The sequence below is a fragment of the Sorex fumeus genome, unplaced genomic scaffold (assembly GCF_029834395.1).
Source record: "Sorex fumeus unplaced genomic scaffold, SorFum_2.1 ptg000199l, whole genome shotgun sequence".
NCBI lineage: Eukaryota > Metazoa > Chordata > Mammalia > Eulipotyphla > Soricidae > Sorex > Sorex fumeus.
The window spans coordinates 797658-815583 of record NW_026606256.1 but is presented as its reverse complement, the minus strand read 5'-3'; the positions used below and the strand labels follow the sequence as shown (position 1 = coordinate 815583).

The 17926-nt window shown below is 58.6% G+C and overlaps 1 protein-coding gene across 1 annotated transcript; it reads right to left on the bottom strand.

Annotated features, from left to right (window-relative positions):
- Positions 1-1101: 1101 nt before the first annotated feature.
- PRKRIP1 (PRKR interacting protein 1) lies at positions 1102-13934 on the bottom strand. Its single transcript, XM_056108227.1, has 6 exons — positions 13799-13934; positions 12573-12651; positions 11672-11772; positions 9420-9505; positions 8765-8832; positions 1102-1986 (listed from the first exon to the last, which is right to left on the bottom strand). Exons 1-6 carry the CDS (start codon positions 13922-13924, stop codon positions 1880-1882), a joined length of 567 nt encoding a protein of 188 aa, XP_055964202.1. The 5' UTR covers positions 13925-13934; the 3' UTR covers positions 1102-1879.
- Between the last annotated feature and the right edge of the window lie 3992 nt (positions 13935-17926).

The following is a 17926-nucleotide window of genomic DNA, read 5'->3' as shown; positions in this document are numbered from 1 at the left end:
TCCTGCTTTCCTTGGGGGACCCTGGGGGCTTCGACATCGTGCCCAGGGGCCCTTCTTGGTGACTCAGTGAAGGGTTTCCCCAGGACCACACGTGGGGGTGCTTGAGGGAGCTGGCAATGCCCCCCTAACCTGTGTCGTCTTCTTATTCCCAGTTCCTGCTTCTGAAAAGCTTCCAGGGCCACAGGCATCACACATGCTTATGTACTCACCCTGCACTGACCAGCCGGCTGACCCCAGCACCCCAGGTGATCCCCCAAGTCCCACCAGCACTGACCCCTGAGAAGAGGCAGGAGTAAACTTGGCATCACTGAGCCAAAAAACCAAAACAAGGAAAACTATTTGGCACCATTCCCGGCACCAGTGTGGCCCCCAGAGGACCGCCAGGAGCCATGAACAGCCCCTGGGCACCTGAGTGTGGCTTTGCACCACCCCATTTTATTTTTGGTTTTGGGCTCACCCCAGCTCAGTGCTCAGGGGGCCCTGCTGCTCCCCAGCCCATGTGGGGATCCATATGGGGCCTGGAATTGAAGGGCACAGTGTTCTGGGCGTGGGAGACTCCTGGCTCAGAGCTCGGGGGAGCTTGTGTGCTAAGGGCCTCCCTGGGTGGGTGGACTCTGGCCCAAGTGTCAATGGAGTGACCAGCGGGCCACGGGCAGTTGGTGTCCCATCCTAGGTCCCCGCCCAGCACTGATGGGTGTTTCCAAGAGACCCCCTGAATCAGGGTTTTGCTGATGACATCGACTGGTCCCCCAAACCATGGCCTTTGACCCTTCAACCCAGGGTGTCCGTGACCCTTTATCGGGGCCCAGGGTGCCTGGTGGCATGTCCTGAGATACACATCTGCCCTCGGCTCTCACTCCCAGGTCCAAGGGCAACACCCTGGCAGAAAACAGTTGCTCAGACAGAACGAAAAGACATGTGATGCGGGCAGGGGGTGCGGGGAGACAGAGCTCAGAGGACGGAGCCAAAGCCCCCCCACCCCCAACACAGCAGGGGCCTTCTGAGCACCAGGGAAGCCCCTGAGCCCCACAAATAGACTGGGGAGCGAAGCCCCCTGTGTGGGACAGAGGCCCTTCCAGACCAGGGGGTCGAGGGGGCCAGTCTTTGGAACATTTTACTTTATTTGGGGATTTGGGCCACACCTAGTTCTGTGCACAGACATCACTCCTGGCAGGGCTTGAGGCGACCATATGGGGTACCAGGGATTGAACCGGGGTTGGCCAAGTGCAAGGAAAATGCCTTAACCCCTGTGCTGTCCCTCTGGCACACCAGGCCAGTCATGCACCTCCAGGGAGAGTCCGGGGCACATTGGGCACAGACCATCTGCTGCCAGCTCCAGGGGGCCCCCAAGGCCCTGGATCCCCTTCACAGAAAACCACCGACCCGTGCATCCATCCTGCTCCAGGAAAGTCACCACACTGAGCTGGAGACAGACCCTAAGGCAGCAAAGGCACAGACTGGACACTGGTGCCCCTGAGGGGGGCAGCGGGGGCCACTCCCAGCCCCCACCTTGGGCTGCTTCCCCTCACGGGGCTGCTCTAGCGGGTACCTGTGGAAGCCTCCCCCACTCGGCGCTGGCCGGACTAACGTCAGCACACGCTTCTGCTCTTGACTCAGCTGGCCAGTCTGTGGCTGGCCGGTACAGAGCCGAGGTTCCCCCCGGGTAGCAGGCAGCAGCAGGGAGCTGGCGGCGCAGGGCTGAGTGTCCGGAGCTGGCCTGCCTTGTCCACTGCTGTTGGGCAGGGCTGGGAGCTGTCAGCTGTCAGGATGGCCTGTGGCCGTGTCCAGAGGCCAGGGAAGGAAGTGGGTGGGACCAAGCCTCCTGCCCCGGTCAGGGAGGGCAGTGGGGCCCATCACGGGGAATGTCAGCCACACGAGGTCATCGGCTCATGACGAAGCTGGGCGCCTCCTCCTCTTCCTCCTCCTCCTCTGATCCAGATGCTTCCTCGGAGCTGCTGTGCGTCTGCGCCTGGGACGGGCCAGAGCCTGCAACCACAGGGCACGGGGTCAGGCCGTGGGAACCAGGACTAGGGCCAGCGAGGGAGGGGCTACCTGTGAATGCCACGCGGCGTGGGGGGGGGGATGGTCCTCACGAGGAGTGGGGAGGGAGGGGGCTAGGGCATCCCCTCAGCTTCAGCTGACAGTGCTCCTGCGGGTCTCAAGCCCCTCCCTGATAAGGGACCCCGGAGGGCTCTGCCTGGGGCCAACAGGGCAGCTTCTCCCTTCTGCCTCCCCCAGACCTAACCCCTGGCAGCCCCCTAGACAAGCGAGCAGTGTGGCCCCACCCCCGCCACTTCCCTCCTGGCAGGGCCACTGGGCAGTGGGCAGGCACAGGTGGAAGACTAGGCAGGCTCCAGGCAGTGTAGTCACCTGCACCCCCAGACAGATGCCAAGGCACCCCCTCTGCTGCCCAGTCCTCCTCCTGAGCCTCACGTGCACTTTTTTTTTTTTGAGTCTAAAAGCTGTATTCTAAAAATAGAGGGGCCGGAGAGACAGAACAGTGGGGAGGGCGTCTGCCTAGCATGGGCAGACCCGGGTTTGATCCCTGACATCCCAAGTGGTCCCCCAGGCACTTCCAGGAGTGACTCCTGAGCACAGAGTCAGGAGTAACCCCTGGACATCACTGGGTTGGCCCCCAACTGATAACACGGCACACGATGGTGGGGCAGGGGTGGGAGAGGGGCTGAGGGGTGGAACTCGGGCGAGGTGCTGGGCTGGATTCCCCCAGAAAGAGCCGAAAAATCGCGGCGACGCTGCAGCGTATTTCAGCCAAATGTAAGGGCCACGTCTGCGTGCAGCCCGACAGCTGGGCCCTGCCAGGACCCTCAGCAGAAACCGCGCCCCTGAGACTAGGGCCTGCAAAGCCTCTGCCCCTGAGCCTGCAGGACCCACCAGCAGTGGTGGACAGCAAATGGGCGATGGGGCTGCCCCAGACCTTGCTCCATCCTGCCCACCCCAGGAACAAGCAGCCAGGGAGGAGGACCTGGCACTGCCCCGAGCACTGCCCCAGCCCCAAACTCGACCAGCAGGCCCAGATTCTGCTCACAATGGGCATCTGAGGCTACGAGTCGGATCTGGGCGCAGGGAGGGGGCCGGGAGAATGGGGTAGGTGTCTGGCAGGGGGCACAGGATGGGAGTTCTGGGGTTTCTGGGGTGAAGGCTGCCGACGGGTGCAACACGGCACTGGTGAGAACCAGGGCGAGGAGACGCTCCCCAGGCTGAAGCAACGGGCGTGACGTGCGGGACCCCCGTTTCACCCGGCACCCCACTGTCCTGAAGAGCTCCTGGGCACTGTGGGGTGTGACCCCCCCCCAAACCAAACCAAAAAACAAGGGGCAGAGAAGGAGATCCAGCACTGGGGAGGAAACAAAGATCAGTCCAACACACGACCCGCGCCATCAGCCCGCGCGGTCACAAGCCCACGTCCCGGTCGTCAGGTTTGTGACTCCGCGGACAGCCGTCTCGCCCGCACCGGGCACGGCTTCTGAAGTGAGCTGGAAGTGGGTGTGCCACCCGCCAATTTAAAAGGCAGTGCTGGGAGGGAGCTGGGGTGGGGACGGGGATCCCAGCGGACAGTGCCAGGCACATGGGGACGTCGGGGCTTGCTCGGAGCCGGAAGGGAGATTTCTGGGCTCTCCAGGGTGTATGGGAGCTCACCCTGCAATGCAGGCAGTGGGGATGTGAGAGCACCTGGAGAGTTCCAGAACATTCCAACTGCGAAACAACACAAATCCTCGCCTGAGTCTGAACGCCTCCTCTGGACAGTGACTGGCACGTCCTGCAGGAGTCCCGGGCAGGGTGGGGCTGCCGGCAGGACAAGCCTGAAGTGGCTTCTGAAGGAGACTAAGACTCAGTCTAGGCGAGCAGGGGACTGGGTCAGATGTGCCAACCGTGGTCTGTCACCGGAGATGTGATGAAGCACCATAAATGCTTTCACCCTGAGGAAAGCAAAAGGAGTGGCGCTTGTGTGCCCCCAATGCCAGGTGCACGGGGGAAGATGCACAGAGCGAGATGGGCGGGCTTCTGCTCCCTGGGCACACCGCCGCCACATCTGCAAGTCCAGGAGCCTGACTGACCCGGGCTCAGTCCCCGGCACTACACAGTCCTCCGAGCACTGTCAGGAGTAACCCCTGAACAAAGAGCCGGGAGCAAACCCTGAATACTGCCAGGAATGTCCCCTCAAAAAGACACAAAACAAAGTCTAAGGATCTGGGCCCAGACCAATGACACAGCAGGGGGGGTGTTTGCCTTGCATGCAGCCAACCCTGGTTCGATCCCCAGCACCCCATACGGGTTCCTGAGCACTGCTGGGAGTGATACCTGAGTGCATAGCCAGAAGTAAGCCCCAAGCACAAAAAATTAAATGAAATTTAAAAATTCTGAGAATATTCACAGATTCTGGGAATACTTAATGAAATGCTTCTGTAACATCAGCCTTAAAAAAAAAAAAAAAGTCAGATGACTAAACCAGGGAAAACTCTTCCATGTTCCTGGATGCAAGAATCTTGGAAAATATTTGTGCCCCAAACTTCTATGATGAGTCTCTGACAGGTACAAACCAGGGGACACTAGGAGGCAGGTTTGTGTCACATACATGCGGACGCTGAAGTCAAGGATGACTTTCGAACGTCAGAGTGATCATTATTTGTGGAGGGAGGGTGATACCAGGCCACAAAACAGTGCTCGGGAACCGTCATCTGCTGCCAGTGATGGGTTGGCCACGTGCAAGGCTCTTACTCCCTTACTCATCACTGATTATTTCAAATGTTTCTGAAATTCCTTTCTCCCTAAGGTTGAAGCGACCATGGGTCACTGTGAGAAGGTGCAGAGGCTCTGAACCCCCCAGTCTGAGAACTGGGTACTGGAAACTCGCAGCTTTGAGGGCCTCAAGCAAGCAGGGCCCAGCAGGGATGCTCCAGCAGGGACACTCTGTCCCTGTCCCTGCCAGGGCATATGTCTAGTGTCTGGAGCTGGTCCAATGCCCACCATGGAGGGAGAGGGCGGGTCCTGCTGCATCCAGGGAACATGCCCCAGTGACCAGGAGAAAACGTCCCAGAACAACGTGCTCCAATATCAGGAGGGCCGGGCCGCCAGGGCTGCAGGTCTGCTTCTGCCAGCGGCACTGGGGTTGGGGCATGTTCAGGAGTTTGGGGTTTTGTGATCACTCAGACTAGCATGACGCCATGGGCAAGGGTGCCTGGACAGCGGGGCTGTGTCCTCTCCAACTAGCCAACAGCCCTCCAGCCAGCTGCCTGCGTCAAGGCTTCAACTGACCTCCAGGCTGGCCAGAGCCCAGAAGTGCTCCAGGAGCACCTTGTGGCATGACTGAGTATGGTGCCCTGTTCTGGAGGGCCCAGGCCGCCATACAGCAGGGAAGGCAGGTTCCATCCCCAGCATTCCACAGAGTCCTGCTGAGCCCACCAGAAGTGATCCCTGAACACAGAGCCAGTAGTAAGCCCTGAGCATCGCGGGGAGGGTCCTCAAATAAAACAGGGGAAAAAAAGGAACTGAGGGGCCAGGCAGAACACATGAATCGTGTTTGTCTGATTTGGGGGCAGTGCCCTAGTGCTCAGGGAACCGTGCAGGATGCCAGGGATGGAACCTGCTCTGTGCTCGGGCATGGAGGGTGAGTCAGCCCGCCGAGCTATCTTCCCTGCCCCACAAACTCCAAAGCTTTCCTTCTACCTGGAGACGGAAACACTACCCTAGTCCTTCAGTACAAAGTATACACAAGCATGTACTGCTCTAATAGCTGTTTCCATGTCTAACTTTGATCAAGTCATTCAGACCTCCCACTGGGGCGGCATGGGATCTGGGGGTCAAACAGGGGTGAGGGGTGCTCTCACACACCGGGGATGCCCTCCACCTTTCAACTACCTACTCAGCACTCTTTTTGGGGTGGGGTGGGAAGGGAGGTCTGGGCCACACGTGGTGGTGCTCAGGACTCACTTCTCATGGTGTTCAGGGACCCTGTGTGGTGCCAGGGATGGACCTGGGGCCACTGCCCGCAACACAAGCGCCTGCCCACTACACTACCACTCCTTTTGGGTTGTTCTGGGGACCCACCCACTGGTGCCGAGGACTAAACCCAGGCTTCTACATGCAAGGCCATGTGGGCCCGGCTCTGCCCACTGCATCACCCTGAGTCACATCCTAACACCCCCAACGGACCCCAGCGCCAGGGCCACATCTGGCCCTCCAAGCACAGAGCCAGGAGTGTCCCAAGGCCCCCGGGTCTAGCCCCAACCCTCCCCAACAGGAAACCGAACCAACAGGACCAAGAACACCAACCTGTGTTGATGAGACTGGGACCCACAACATCAGAAACCAGAAAAGATGGAGGCGGTAGGGGGAGAGCTGGAGCCCAGCCTGGGGATAGGCGGGCACAGTCTGAAACACGGCCGAGCACAGGGCTTCCTGCCATGCTGCCACAGCCCCCTGCCTGGCTACGGCAATTCCGCTTCCCTACGCCCCCTAGGCCCATCCCGATTCCCGCAGACACTCACAGGGTCAGAGGCCATGGGAGCCGCGGGCCCTAGACCCTCCGATCCAGGGGCTGGAGTGATAGCACAGTGGGTAGGGCATTTGCCTTGCATGCAGTCGACCTGGATTCGATTCCCAGCATCCCATATGATTCTCCTGAGCACCGCCAGGAGTAATCCTGAGTGCTTAAGCCAGGAGTAATCCCTGTGCATCACCAGGTGTGACTCAAAAAAAAGGAAAAAAAAAAAAAGGAGCGTGCACCCAGAGCCCTGACCCCTCGTGGCTGGAAGTGTGGCACAGGGAACCCTAGGGAGCCAGACACTCCAGGGGGGACTTGGCAGGGAGCAACTGCTGACCTCCGAGCTAGCCAGCAGCCTATAGGCAGGGACTACAGGATGGGAAGCTCCCTGCTCCCACACACCCCATTTTCTGAGTGGGGCACACCCCCACACCCATGGTCATGCTCCCATGAATGCCTGATTCCGGGCAGATCCCGCCCCTCTCCGCAGCGCCAGGGACGGCATGCTCACAACGCCCAGGTTGTATTAGAAAATGACTCAGCACAGGGAAAATCTGGAAAAATCTTAGCTTGCACAGGGAAAAGATAACACACACCTGACAATTCCAAAACAGAAGAACAGAAGAGCTGGAATTCAGATCGATACAAATTACCCAATCAGAAGCAGAGACAGGGGCTGGAGCCATAGCAAAGCGGGTAGGGTGTTTGCCTTGCAAGCGGCTGACCTGAGTTTGATTCCCAGCATCCCGTATGGTCCCCCGAGCACCGCCAGAAGTAATTCCTGAGTGCAGACCCAGGAGGAACCCCTGAGCATCGCTGCATCGCTGGGCGTGACCCAAAAAGCCAAAAAAAAAAAAAAAAAAGCAGCAGCAGCAGCAGAGACAGAGCTGGGATAAGCAATGCAGGAGTTGCAGCCAAGCTGGTAAAGCAAAACTCCATTCCTATCTCATCCCTGAGCACCAGCAGGAGCGATCCCTGAGCATCGCCCAGTGTGGCCCCGAAACCAGAAAAAGAAGGGGGAAAAAAAAACCAGAGACACAAGCACAAAATGCCCAGCTCCCTGGTGTTGTGTTGGGAACACACCTAGGGGGCTCGGCACCCTGACATTCATGCTGCGACAGCACCTGGGCCTGCTGCTCCCGAAGCGTATGCCCTGGCCAGGCATCTCCTCCAGCTCCCACAACCCCGAACGACACGGACGAGCCTGCAGCAGCACGTGAGCTTGAGGAGAAAGCTCACGCACAGCGGATCCTTTCCAAACTGCTCCCCCTGGACACATGGGGTCTGCGAGTCTAGGGGGCACGGGCTGATCAGCTCCCGGGCACTGCAGGCTGCGGCCAAACCCCACCTCCCGCCCCTCAGCCCAAGAAAGGGGCAAATCCTGAGAGCAACCGGTCCAGACGACGGCAGGGCAGTCCCGAGCGACCACCCACTTCCCACCGGGAGCCGCGGAGGCCAAAGTGGAAAAACATTCCGAAACTGAAAGAAGAAACTGCTGACAAGCCTGTCTCCAGCGTGGGGTGGCTGCATGACAGGCGAGCGGCAGGCAGCCTGCTGGGGTGCTGACTCAGTTCGCTCCCCTAAACTCCCTGTGAACAGAGCCTCGGTTCTGTCTAGGGTGACAGAGCACGCAGCCCCCATGACGGGTCACAGTGGGCTCGAGTCCCTTTGCTATTTGCCCCTGCCGAGGAACGGCAGATGGGCCGCTGGCCAGGGAGGTGAGGATGAGGAGACTCTCGCAGTGTGGGGTACTTAGAGGGCTTCGCTCTCTAAGCCCTCCCTTCCTGCCAGGACCGAGAGACCCTCCAGGGCTGGCCCTTCCCCACATTCCTGGTTTGGGGGCAGAGGAACCGCTTTCTGCTCAGCTGCTGCAAGTTGGAAACAGCTGCTCGTCATGGATGGGTCTTCACAACCCACTTACTGAGTGGCCCTGTGGGCCACACACACACACACACACACACACACACACACGTGCACGAGCCCCTGGGCCAACACCCTACGCCTCTCCTCCAGCAGATGGGGCTGGGCGCACCTGGGGTGCACAGCAGAAGCCTGTGGGTGGGGAGTGAGGCTGGGTCCTTCTAGTTGCCCACCCTACCCTGGGGGTGACTGAGAATCTGGTTTCATTTGGGCTGGAGCTGACCTCTGAGCCTTACAGGAAACGGGACAAATCAACGAGGGCCTCATCAGCTGACACTCCCAGCCCCAAAGCCTGATTCAAGCCCTGGTGAGTCCGGAGGGGAGGGCAGGGCAGGCACTCACCCTCGTCTTGTTTCTTCTGCTCCAGCTTCTTTTTCTTGGCCAGTAATTTCTTCTCCTTTAACTTCTGGCTACAAGTGCAACAAAAGTAAGTAAATTCCTCAAGCACTTTTCTGAAAACGCAGAGGCCGGAGAGTACAGTGGGGGGAGGCACTTGTCTTACATGCAGTTGACAAAGGTTCAATTCCCAGCACCCCGTATTGTCCCCTGAGCCCATCATGATTGACTCGAGCAAGGAGCTGGGAGGACAACCTGAGCACTGCTGGGTGGTTCCAAACCAACCAACCAACCAGCACCCCCCCCACCCCCGTGCTCCACGGGCTGGAGAGAGTGCTCCACGAGCAGGGCACGGGCACTGCATGCAGGGGGCCTGCACCCAATCTCATGGTGCCACAGGGTTCCCTGAACACACCAGGGAGGGACCCCTGAGCACAGAGCCAGGAACAGCGTGTGAGCACAGCCAGCTGTGGTCCCAAACCACCACCACAGAACGGAAGTGAAGCGACAAGCCCAGGAATTACCACAGTGCCAGCACCTGAGTGGAGGAGACGCCGTGGTGAGCCTCAGGGTGCAGCAGGGGAGTCAGGGACTGACCTCCAGACCTCAGGCTGGGTGCCCCCCCTCCCCTCCAGGGTCGAAAGTCGCACTCACTGCTTACCGCTTCTTCCGCCGCTTGGCCGTCTGCTCCTCGGCAGCCATCTTGTTCTTCTCCAGTCTTTTCTGAAACTCGGCATCTAGTTTTTGCTGCAAGAGTAACCCATCAGGGGCTGGAGCAATAGCACAGAAGGGAGGGCATTTGCCTTGCACGTGGTAGGATCTTGGGTACCCCACATGGTCCTCCGAGCTCTGCCAGGAGTGATCCCTGAGCACAAAGCCAGGAGTAACCCCTGAGCATCGACTGCCGGGCGTGGCCCAAAAACCTCAAGAGGAAAAAGGGAGCGACCCTTACTGGGGGCAGGATAGAGACCACTGCCTGGACTGGCCTCAGGTAGGAGGCAAGTCTCCCCCACCCCCAGCCAGGAAAGCAAGCTGGGGCTCTTGGGGGACCGTGTGAGAGGAAGTGGGCCAGCAGACACAACCCTTGGCTGGACCCGCCCGCTGCAGCCCAGACGTTGATCAGCGCGCAGACAAGAGCTGGACGCTGGCTCATTTCCTTCCAATTCCTGCAGTTACCCCAGCACTAAGGAAGGGTGAAGCGGATGGGCCCCTGGGATCCCTGGTGAGCTTTTCTGCAGACAGCCCTGCAAGGAGCAGGCTGGGCCCAGAGGAATAGTCCGGCCCAGTTTCCGGCACAAAGGGACAGCGGCTGGAGGAGTTCTGGCTGGGGCACCTGGGCAAGCGGATGCTGGAGGTCTGACAGAGGCCGCAGTGACGATGAGTGGGGTTTGCTCTAATTTTGGAAAGTATGCCATTTCCTTTGTAGTGGGAGAGATTCAAAAATTCTAGCACCTTTTCAAAGACCACATTTCTGGGAAATCAAGTCCAAGCAGCATGGAGTGGCTTCCTCTCTCAAAAAGGGAAAGGGAAACTATCGATGTCAGATGTCTGAATCTGGGGGCAGGAGGCACGCGCAGCAGGCAGGGCACCTGTCTTGAACGTGGTTGACCTGGGTTCCATCCCTGGCACCACAAAGAGTCCTCTGAACACCACCAGGAGCGATTCCTGAACACAAAGCCAGGAGTAATCCCTGAGCACTGTTGGGTACAGCTCCAAAACAGAAGAAAAAGGAAAAAAAAACATTCAAATCTTGGGCCAGGTGATGGGTTCAAGGGTTAGAGCACAAGCCTTGCATGCAGGAGCCCCTCTGCATTTGATCCCTGGCACCCAGTGGTCCCAAGCACTGCCAGGCGGGTGCGCCTCAGCCCCCAGTCCCGCAGAAGCCTGAATCTCTGCCAACATACACACATAGGGGGCTGGAGCAATAGTACAGTGGGTAGGGTGTTTGCCTTGCACGCGGCCGACCCAGGTTTGATTCCTGGCATCCCATATGGTCCCCTGAGCACTGCCAGGACTGATTCCTAAGTGCAGAGCCAGGAGTAACCCCTGAGCATCGCAGAGTGTGACCCAAAAAGCAAAATAAAAAAATAAAACAAAAACAAAACAAAAAAACATACACATAACCCAGCAGGTTGCAGCACTGTGACGGTACAGAGGAAAGGGCTTTCCCCACTGCTGAGGAACTAGGGGAGGACACGCACACACTGGCAAAGCCAGCTGCCACTTACTTTCCGACTGTTGGACTATGACAGTGACATCAAAAAGAAAACAGCACAGGGGTGACTGGGGAGATAGCACAGAGAGTGGGGTGCTTGCCTTGCATGGGTCAGCTGACCGGGGACTGGTATGGTCTCCCCAACCCCGCCAGATGTGACCTCTGAGAAGAGCCTCAAGCCCTAAGAGCAGCTGGATAAGGCCTCAAGCCAAACCAAAAACACTCAGCAAGAACCACTTCTAAAAAATTCAACGAGGGGGTTGGAGCAACAGCACAGTGGGTAAGGCGTTTGCCTTGCATGAGGCCGATCCGGGTTCAATTCCCAGCATCCCATATGGTCCCCTGAGTACCGCCTGGATTAATTCCTGAGTGCAGAGCCAGGAGTAACCCCTGAGCATCGCCGGGTGTGACCCCCCCCCCAAAAAAAAATTCAACGAGATTTTGAGTGTGGATAAAATAATTCCAGCACTCAGTGTGGGAGAGTGTGCTTCCCCATTCCTGCCCCTGGCTGATGGCCTGAGGGGTACAGGGTCTCCCCTTTTCCTCTCCACATCCCTAGTCTCCGGTGGTCCCCGAGTTCGACAGGGAACGACCTGGATATCTGCACCCGGAGCTGACTTGAAGCTGCGTCCCCCACACGCCATCCCTTCTGCCCGGCCCTTTCCCAGTGCTGGGAGCAGCTTCCCGTCCCAGCCCACCTTCTCGGCCATGGCATCCATGTAGTCCTGGCGCTGGTACTCTCGCCGCCGCAGATGCCGGTACACATGGAACTCCCCGCTGCCAGCCCCTGCACTGGAGCCTGCAGCCGAGACACAGCATAATGCCTGGTCAGACGCAGTCCCCAACAGAGGTCACGAAGGGACTGAAGGGAGAGACCGAGGCAATCAAAGGGCCTCTGACTGCCCAGTTTCTCCTCAGCCTGGCATGGCGCTGAGTAGGAAGGTGTCTAGAAGTTTCCACTCTAACGCAGACCTGGGAGGAGGGCAGCAGTTCTTCTGGGCCCAGAGCCCTAGAAGTGGTTTTGTCCCTGCCATGATGATGGCACGTTTGCGACCTTTCTACAGGGCTGGAAAGGTGCTTGGGGGCAGAATAAGTGAAAAAAGGCTACTAACTCATGTATGTGGCCTCTGTATTTTGGGGAAAATGTTTTTTTTTTCTTAGGCACCTGCAATCTTAACTACAAAGGGATCGAAAGGCTCTCATCAGAATGTCACAGAGCGACTGTGTTACAGGTGGATCCGAAGTTTCTATACCTCTATTACCCACTTTTTCTAATGTGTGTCTTAATGTGCAATCTGACAATAAAACTACTTTCGTTGAGGAAAAACCACACCCTGCATTACTAACAGCCCAGGAGAAATTATCTAAAACCTATGCTTTACAAACTCTATGGGATTGGGGAGATTGTTCCAAGGTGCTACGCTCTGCTTGGCAAGCAGAATCCCCAGGGTTAGACCTGCAAAGTTCCCAGACCACTTCCCGGAGTGACCCTCCCACCCCAGCAATGTGGAAGCACCCCCCCCATACACACACACTTCAGGGTGTGGGCCCCCAAAATTCCCCCCACAAACTCTCTCTCCCCTACCCCAAAGACATTACCCATTACATCTCGGACAAATTCCGGGGGAGGTCGAGGTGCCCATTCGCTCATTTTTTCTGGAATTGGGACGGCTTTGTCCTGCAACACGTAAGCAGGGAAGCAGTTCTGAGCCCAAACCCAATAGCATGTCACACCTCAAGGAGCCAAGAAGTTTAATTTTTTCTTTCTTTTTGGGTCACACCCGGTGATGCTCAGGGGTTACTCCTGGCTCATGCACTCAGGAATTACTTCTGGCTGTGCTCGGGGGACCATATGGGATGATGGGAATCGAACCCGGACTGGGTCACATGCAAGGCAAACGCCCTGCCCGCTGTGCTATCACTCCAGCCCCGGGAAGTTTAATTTTTGAGGGGCTAGAGAGATAGTACTGCTAGTAGGGAGCCTGCCTTGCACATGGCAGTCCCGGGTTCCATCCTGGGCACCCCATATGGTGTGCCCCACCATCTCCATCCTAGCCGGAAGTAGTCCCTGAGCCTGGAGTAAACCCTGAGCAGCGCCAGGTGTGGCCATAAAACAAAAATAAGGGGCCAGAGCGATAGCACCGCGGGGAGGGCGTTTGTCTTGCCCTCAGCAGAAGGGGGTTGCATCCCCCGCATCCCATATGGTCCCCAAGCACCGCCAGGAGATATTCCTGAGTGCAGAACCAGGAGTAAGCCCTGAGCAACGCCGGGTGTGACCCCCAAACAAACAAAAACAAAATCGGCTCGGAAGGACAGCTGCTTTGCTCCCTCCTCCTCCCCGACTCTTGGCGCTACTCTGTCCTGCCAACGTCCACATGCACCCAGCCCATCGCCGTGGCAGGGCGGCCCTTCCCTTTGCAGAGCAGAACCTGCCAGGCTGCAACCCATTACGGCTGGAAGCCGCTTCCTGCCATGCACGGTGCGACGAGAGTCCGCCCTCCGCCAGCCCCCAAGTGTGAAACCGGCTCCCACTCGGGCGGTTTCACGACGAGCGGACCGAGGCCCAGGGCTGGGGTGTCTCGGGCATCACCGTCCCGGGCTCTCCCTTTCCAGTGCTCAGAGCAAGTCAAAACTTGGACAGGCTTCCCTGAGCGCTGGAAACAGGAGCTCGACGGGTTCTGGACGCCAGCAGGCTCCCCGAGCCTCACCGGGAACGACCCCGTGACCACTGAAGAGGGAGCCCGGGGGCGCGCGCGGGGGACCGAGAAGAGGTTGCTCGGGGGCCACCGAGGCGCCGGCAGCGCGGGGGGCGCGACTCGTCCTACCGGGTTCTTCATGAGCCGCTCCAGCTTGAGTTTCTGCTCCTCCGCCGCATTCTTGGGGATGACGAGCGCCTGCGGCTCTTTCTTGGGCCTGGGTGGCCGCACGGCAGAGGCCGCAGAGCTCGCCATGACGGCTACAGGCGGCAGGCGGGCGGGCGGGAGCGGTGGCGCGCACGGATGACGACAGAGCCGCGCGCGCCGATGACGCACACGCGGCCCCGAGCTGGGCGGGGCCGGGGGCGGAGTCGCCCGCCGGAAGCAACTGCTGAATATTCATGAGCCTCGGGTTGGGTCGGGTTCTTTGCTGAAAACTGCGGGTTTCATTTCCTGTTTCGGGACAAATCGGGGCTGGTGGAGGTTAGCGGGGGGGGGGGGGGGGGTGGTTTGTTTGTTTGTTTGTTTGTTTGTTTGTTTGTTTGTGGAGGGGGCACACCCGTCGGTGCTCAGGAATCATTCTTGGCGGTGCGGGGGGCATCGAACCCGGGTCGGCCTCGGAGTTTGCGTGTGCAGGGGGGAGTAGTGCCCTGCAAGCCCGGAACCCAGGCACAGGCGTCCCCGTCCCCGCTACCCACCCTGTCCCGCCACAGCCCCGAGCAAGGTCGTGACGTCCCTTCCGTGGGATCGAGACCCTGCGAGGGTCAGTCCCTGTGCGGCTGGCATCTGACGAATGCACCCGGGCCCAGTGAACAAGCCTCGTGCAAAGAAAGGCAAAACCGCCCGCACCCGGTGCTTGGAGGCCGGCTGGACAGAGCTTTCCAGAACAACATCGCTCAAGGCCCGAAAGCAGGGCGCTGTTGGGACCGCAGTGATAGGACAGCGGGGAGGGTGTTTGCCTGCCCCGCCGCCGACCTGAGTTCTATCCGGGCATCCCCTAGCATCCCTGGAGCCCGCCAGGAGTAATTCCTGAGCTTAGAGCCAGGAGCACCAAACAAACAAGGTGCTGTATAATTAGGTTTGGAGGCAAAAACAAGACTCTTGGAACCAGGGAGGAGAAAAAAAAAAAAGACCAAACGTTTCCTGTTCTTGGCTGCTGGGAATAACTTGTACTTCAAATAGCATTAGCCTCCCTCACTACCGATGGGCTCTGAGTATTTACTCAGCTGGGAAGCCCGCTGTCCCGGCTTTCTGGCAGCATCTAGCCTATAAAGGTCGTCATCCTGTCTCTTTTATCATTGAAGCCAAACCCCAGCCTGTTTTGTTTTGTTTGGGCCACACCTGCGATGCTCAGGGCTTACTCCTGATTCTGCGCTAGGACCACTCCTGGCAGTGCTCCAGGGACACTACCAGGTGGCAGGAATCAAACTGGGATCAGCGGTATGGCAGGCGAGTGCCCTCTCTGGCAGAGCAAGTCCCTTGTAACTGTCTCCTTACTGAAGTGACAGTGAAGGTTTCCTCTCAAAGAGGAAGAGGGGCTGGAGCCATAGTCCAGTGGGGAGCTTTGCACGTGACCGACCGGAGTTTGATCCCCAGCATCCCTTAGGGTCCCGTGAGCACCACTGGGAGTGATTCCTGAGTGCAGAGCCAGAAGTAGCAACACTGGGTATGGATCCAAAGCAAAACATAAAAAACCTAAAATCTAAATTAAAAAGAGGCGAGCAGCTGCACACTCTTTGTTCCGGGGCCTCTCCACAATGGTTGGCTTTGTCATTTTTTTGACCCCTGTGAGGAGGGAGGCGCCCTGTGGTGTTCGCTGCTCTAACCCAGTGTTGGGGCCCTGAAAAGTACCAAGAAGAAACACATCTGCTGGACCTGTGGGGGACTCGAGATAGCCCTGCTCTCCCCGAGAGGTGGGATGGGGAACCCCTTTTCGGGAGGATCTCGCTTACACTCAGGTTGGGGTGTGGAGAGGCATGAGGAGGTCTTGAGTTTCACCCCTGGCGCCATGTCTGACACCCCCTCCACCCATCTCCCCACCGCAACCCCACCAGACGTGGCGCCAAAATGAAGAAGTGGGGCTGGAGCGATAGCACAGCGGGTAGGGCGTTTGCCTTCCACGCGGCTGACCCGGGTTCGATTCCCAGTATCCCATATGGTCCCCTGAGCACCGCCAGGAATGATTTCTGAGTGCAGAGCCAGGAGTAACCCCTCAGCATTGCTAGATGTGACCCCCCCCAAAAAAAAGAAAAAGAAAAAGGAGCCAGAGAGAGCACAATGGATACGGCCTTACCATGCACATAGCTGACCAGAGTTCGACCCCTAGTACCCCATAGGGTCCCCAGAGCACCTCCAGAAGTGCAGAGCCAGAAATAAGGCATGAGCACTGCCAGGGCAGCCCTCTTCCCCAAATTGGTGTTGGCGTGAGGAAAACAGGTTGATTGGGGGCAAACAAGCTGAGACGAGGGGCCTGTCTCCACAAACGTCTTGCTCTCAGGCTGAATGACGTCGGTGGCTTCCGTCAGGGCTGCCCAGGTGAGTGAGTGAGTGAGCAGGAAATGACAGGGGAATCGGCACTGCAGGAAGAGGGGGTGTGACATGCTTCCAGAGACTTCTCTGAAGCCAGGCCTGTCTTTGCTCTTCCCCCTCTGTCCCTAACTGCACCCCCTTACATCAAACCCGCCATGCACCGGAAACTCTTTGAAAGCCTGGAGCGTAGGAGTGGGGGAAGGAGAGACATTTCCTGAGGAAGTGTCTAGAAGGAGGCCAGCGTTCGCTTGCAGCTGGACAGGACACCCCCATGACAGATCAGCACTGTGGCCGCTCCGGGGCACTTCAGGAGGCCCAGGGCAAAGAACTAGGGAAAGTCCCAAAGTGTCACGCAACGCTACCCCACACACCCCACTGATCAGGCACCTCACCCCCACCCAGCCACCCCTATAAAGCCTTTACCCAGAGTGTCCTTTCCTCCCTGACACACTCCCACAGACTTGGGCCTGTGTGAAGTGCCATCTCCTCCAGGAAGCCACCTTTGACTGCCTCCCAGCCCCGACCGTCAGGTGGCCACGCCCTCCCTCCTTGGGACTTCCCCTGCTCTGGTCCCCGTGGTTGCTTTGTGGCATGTTCTCACCACCTGTCTCCCCACACGCGCCTGAGAGGCGGTGAGGCTAGACTAGGAGCTCACAGGTCAGACGCAGGGCATTAACCTGAGACACAGAGATAATATGATGAGATGACCAACGGACGGGCAGAGAGTTCCGAGCGGAGTACCAGGCAGGAGGCAGAGTAGGGCCGAGAGCTTGGGGGGTTGGGCTGGTGGGGCACTGGGTGGGGATAAAGGGTGGGTGTGAGGTGTGCAGGGCGTCAGAACAGCCTCATCGCCCGCACCTCATCTGCTACATTCAGGACAACAAACTATCCTTTAGACTTGGGGACAAAGACCGTTCTTTGTTCTTCTGTTTTGGGGCTCCACCCGGCAGTGCTCAGGAGTCACTCCTGAACTTAGTCCTGTACCAAGTTCCTCTCGCTCCTGGCAGGCTTTAGGTAGCAGGGATCGAACCCAGGTCAGCCCCGTGCAAGAGGAGCGCCCTCCCAACTGTCCCCGCTCCTGTCTCACTGCACAGGTGGGGGGCAGGGAAGATGGCACGGGGCTGGGGGCTGGAGGGCCGCTTCACCAGTCGGGGCCCCAGGTTCAATTCCCTGCACCCTCTGGAATTCCCTGCACCCCCAGGTTCAATTCCCTGAACCCTTAGCAACACTAGGAGCGGCCCCTCCCCCAGGATAGGCCCCAAGGGGCCTGTCACCCCAATTGACAGGTCAGTAGTTACGTAGGTGCAGGTGGGGTAAGGAGCAGCCCAGGGTTACCCCGCATTCTCCAGGCTGGATCAAGGGCTCCGCGCCCACAGCCCCGGGTGCTGGGATTGCTCATGGCACCCTCCTGGGGCAGAGGCCAGGTTTGAGGTCCTGCACGTGGGAGGAGAAGGTGCGTCTCTACAGGAGTGGACAGTGTGACCCTGGCAGCCACCAGAGGGCAGCAAAGCGCCACGCAGAGCACTGAGCTCGAGGCCCGCAGGTTTGGAGCAGGCAGGCCTACTGGGGAGGCTGGGGGGGCGGGGGGGCGGCGAGGAGGGGCCGCTGGAGACAACAACCAGGATATTCAGATGGGACAAGCCAACGTTCCACCCAACACACTTTTTTCAATTCTCTTGGTGGTGCTCAGGGCACCCAATGGCGCGCTGGGTTTAGAACCTGGGTTGG

Bases quoted from the DNA above. Each gene is read 5' to 3' on its own strand.
- PRKRIP1 (XM_056108227.1), bottom strand. From the start codon at position 13,924: ATGGCGAGCTCTGCGGCCTCTGCCGTGCGGCCACCCAGGCCCAAGAAA. The intron at 12,652-13,798 runs GTAGGACGAGTC...TACGTGTTGCAG, and splicing joins AGCGGCTCATGAAGAACCCG to GACAAAGCCGTCCCAATTCC. The intron at 11,773-12,572 runs GTAATGTCTTTG...TCTCGGCTGCAG, and splicing joins ATTTGTCCGAGATGTAATGG to GCTCCAGTGCAGGGGCTGGC.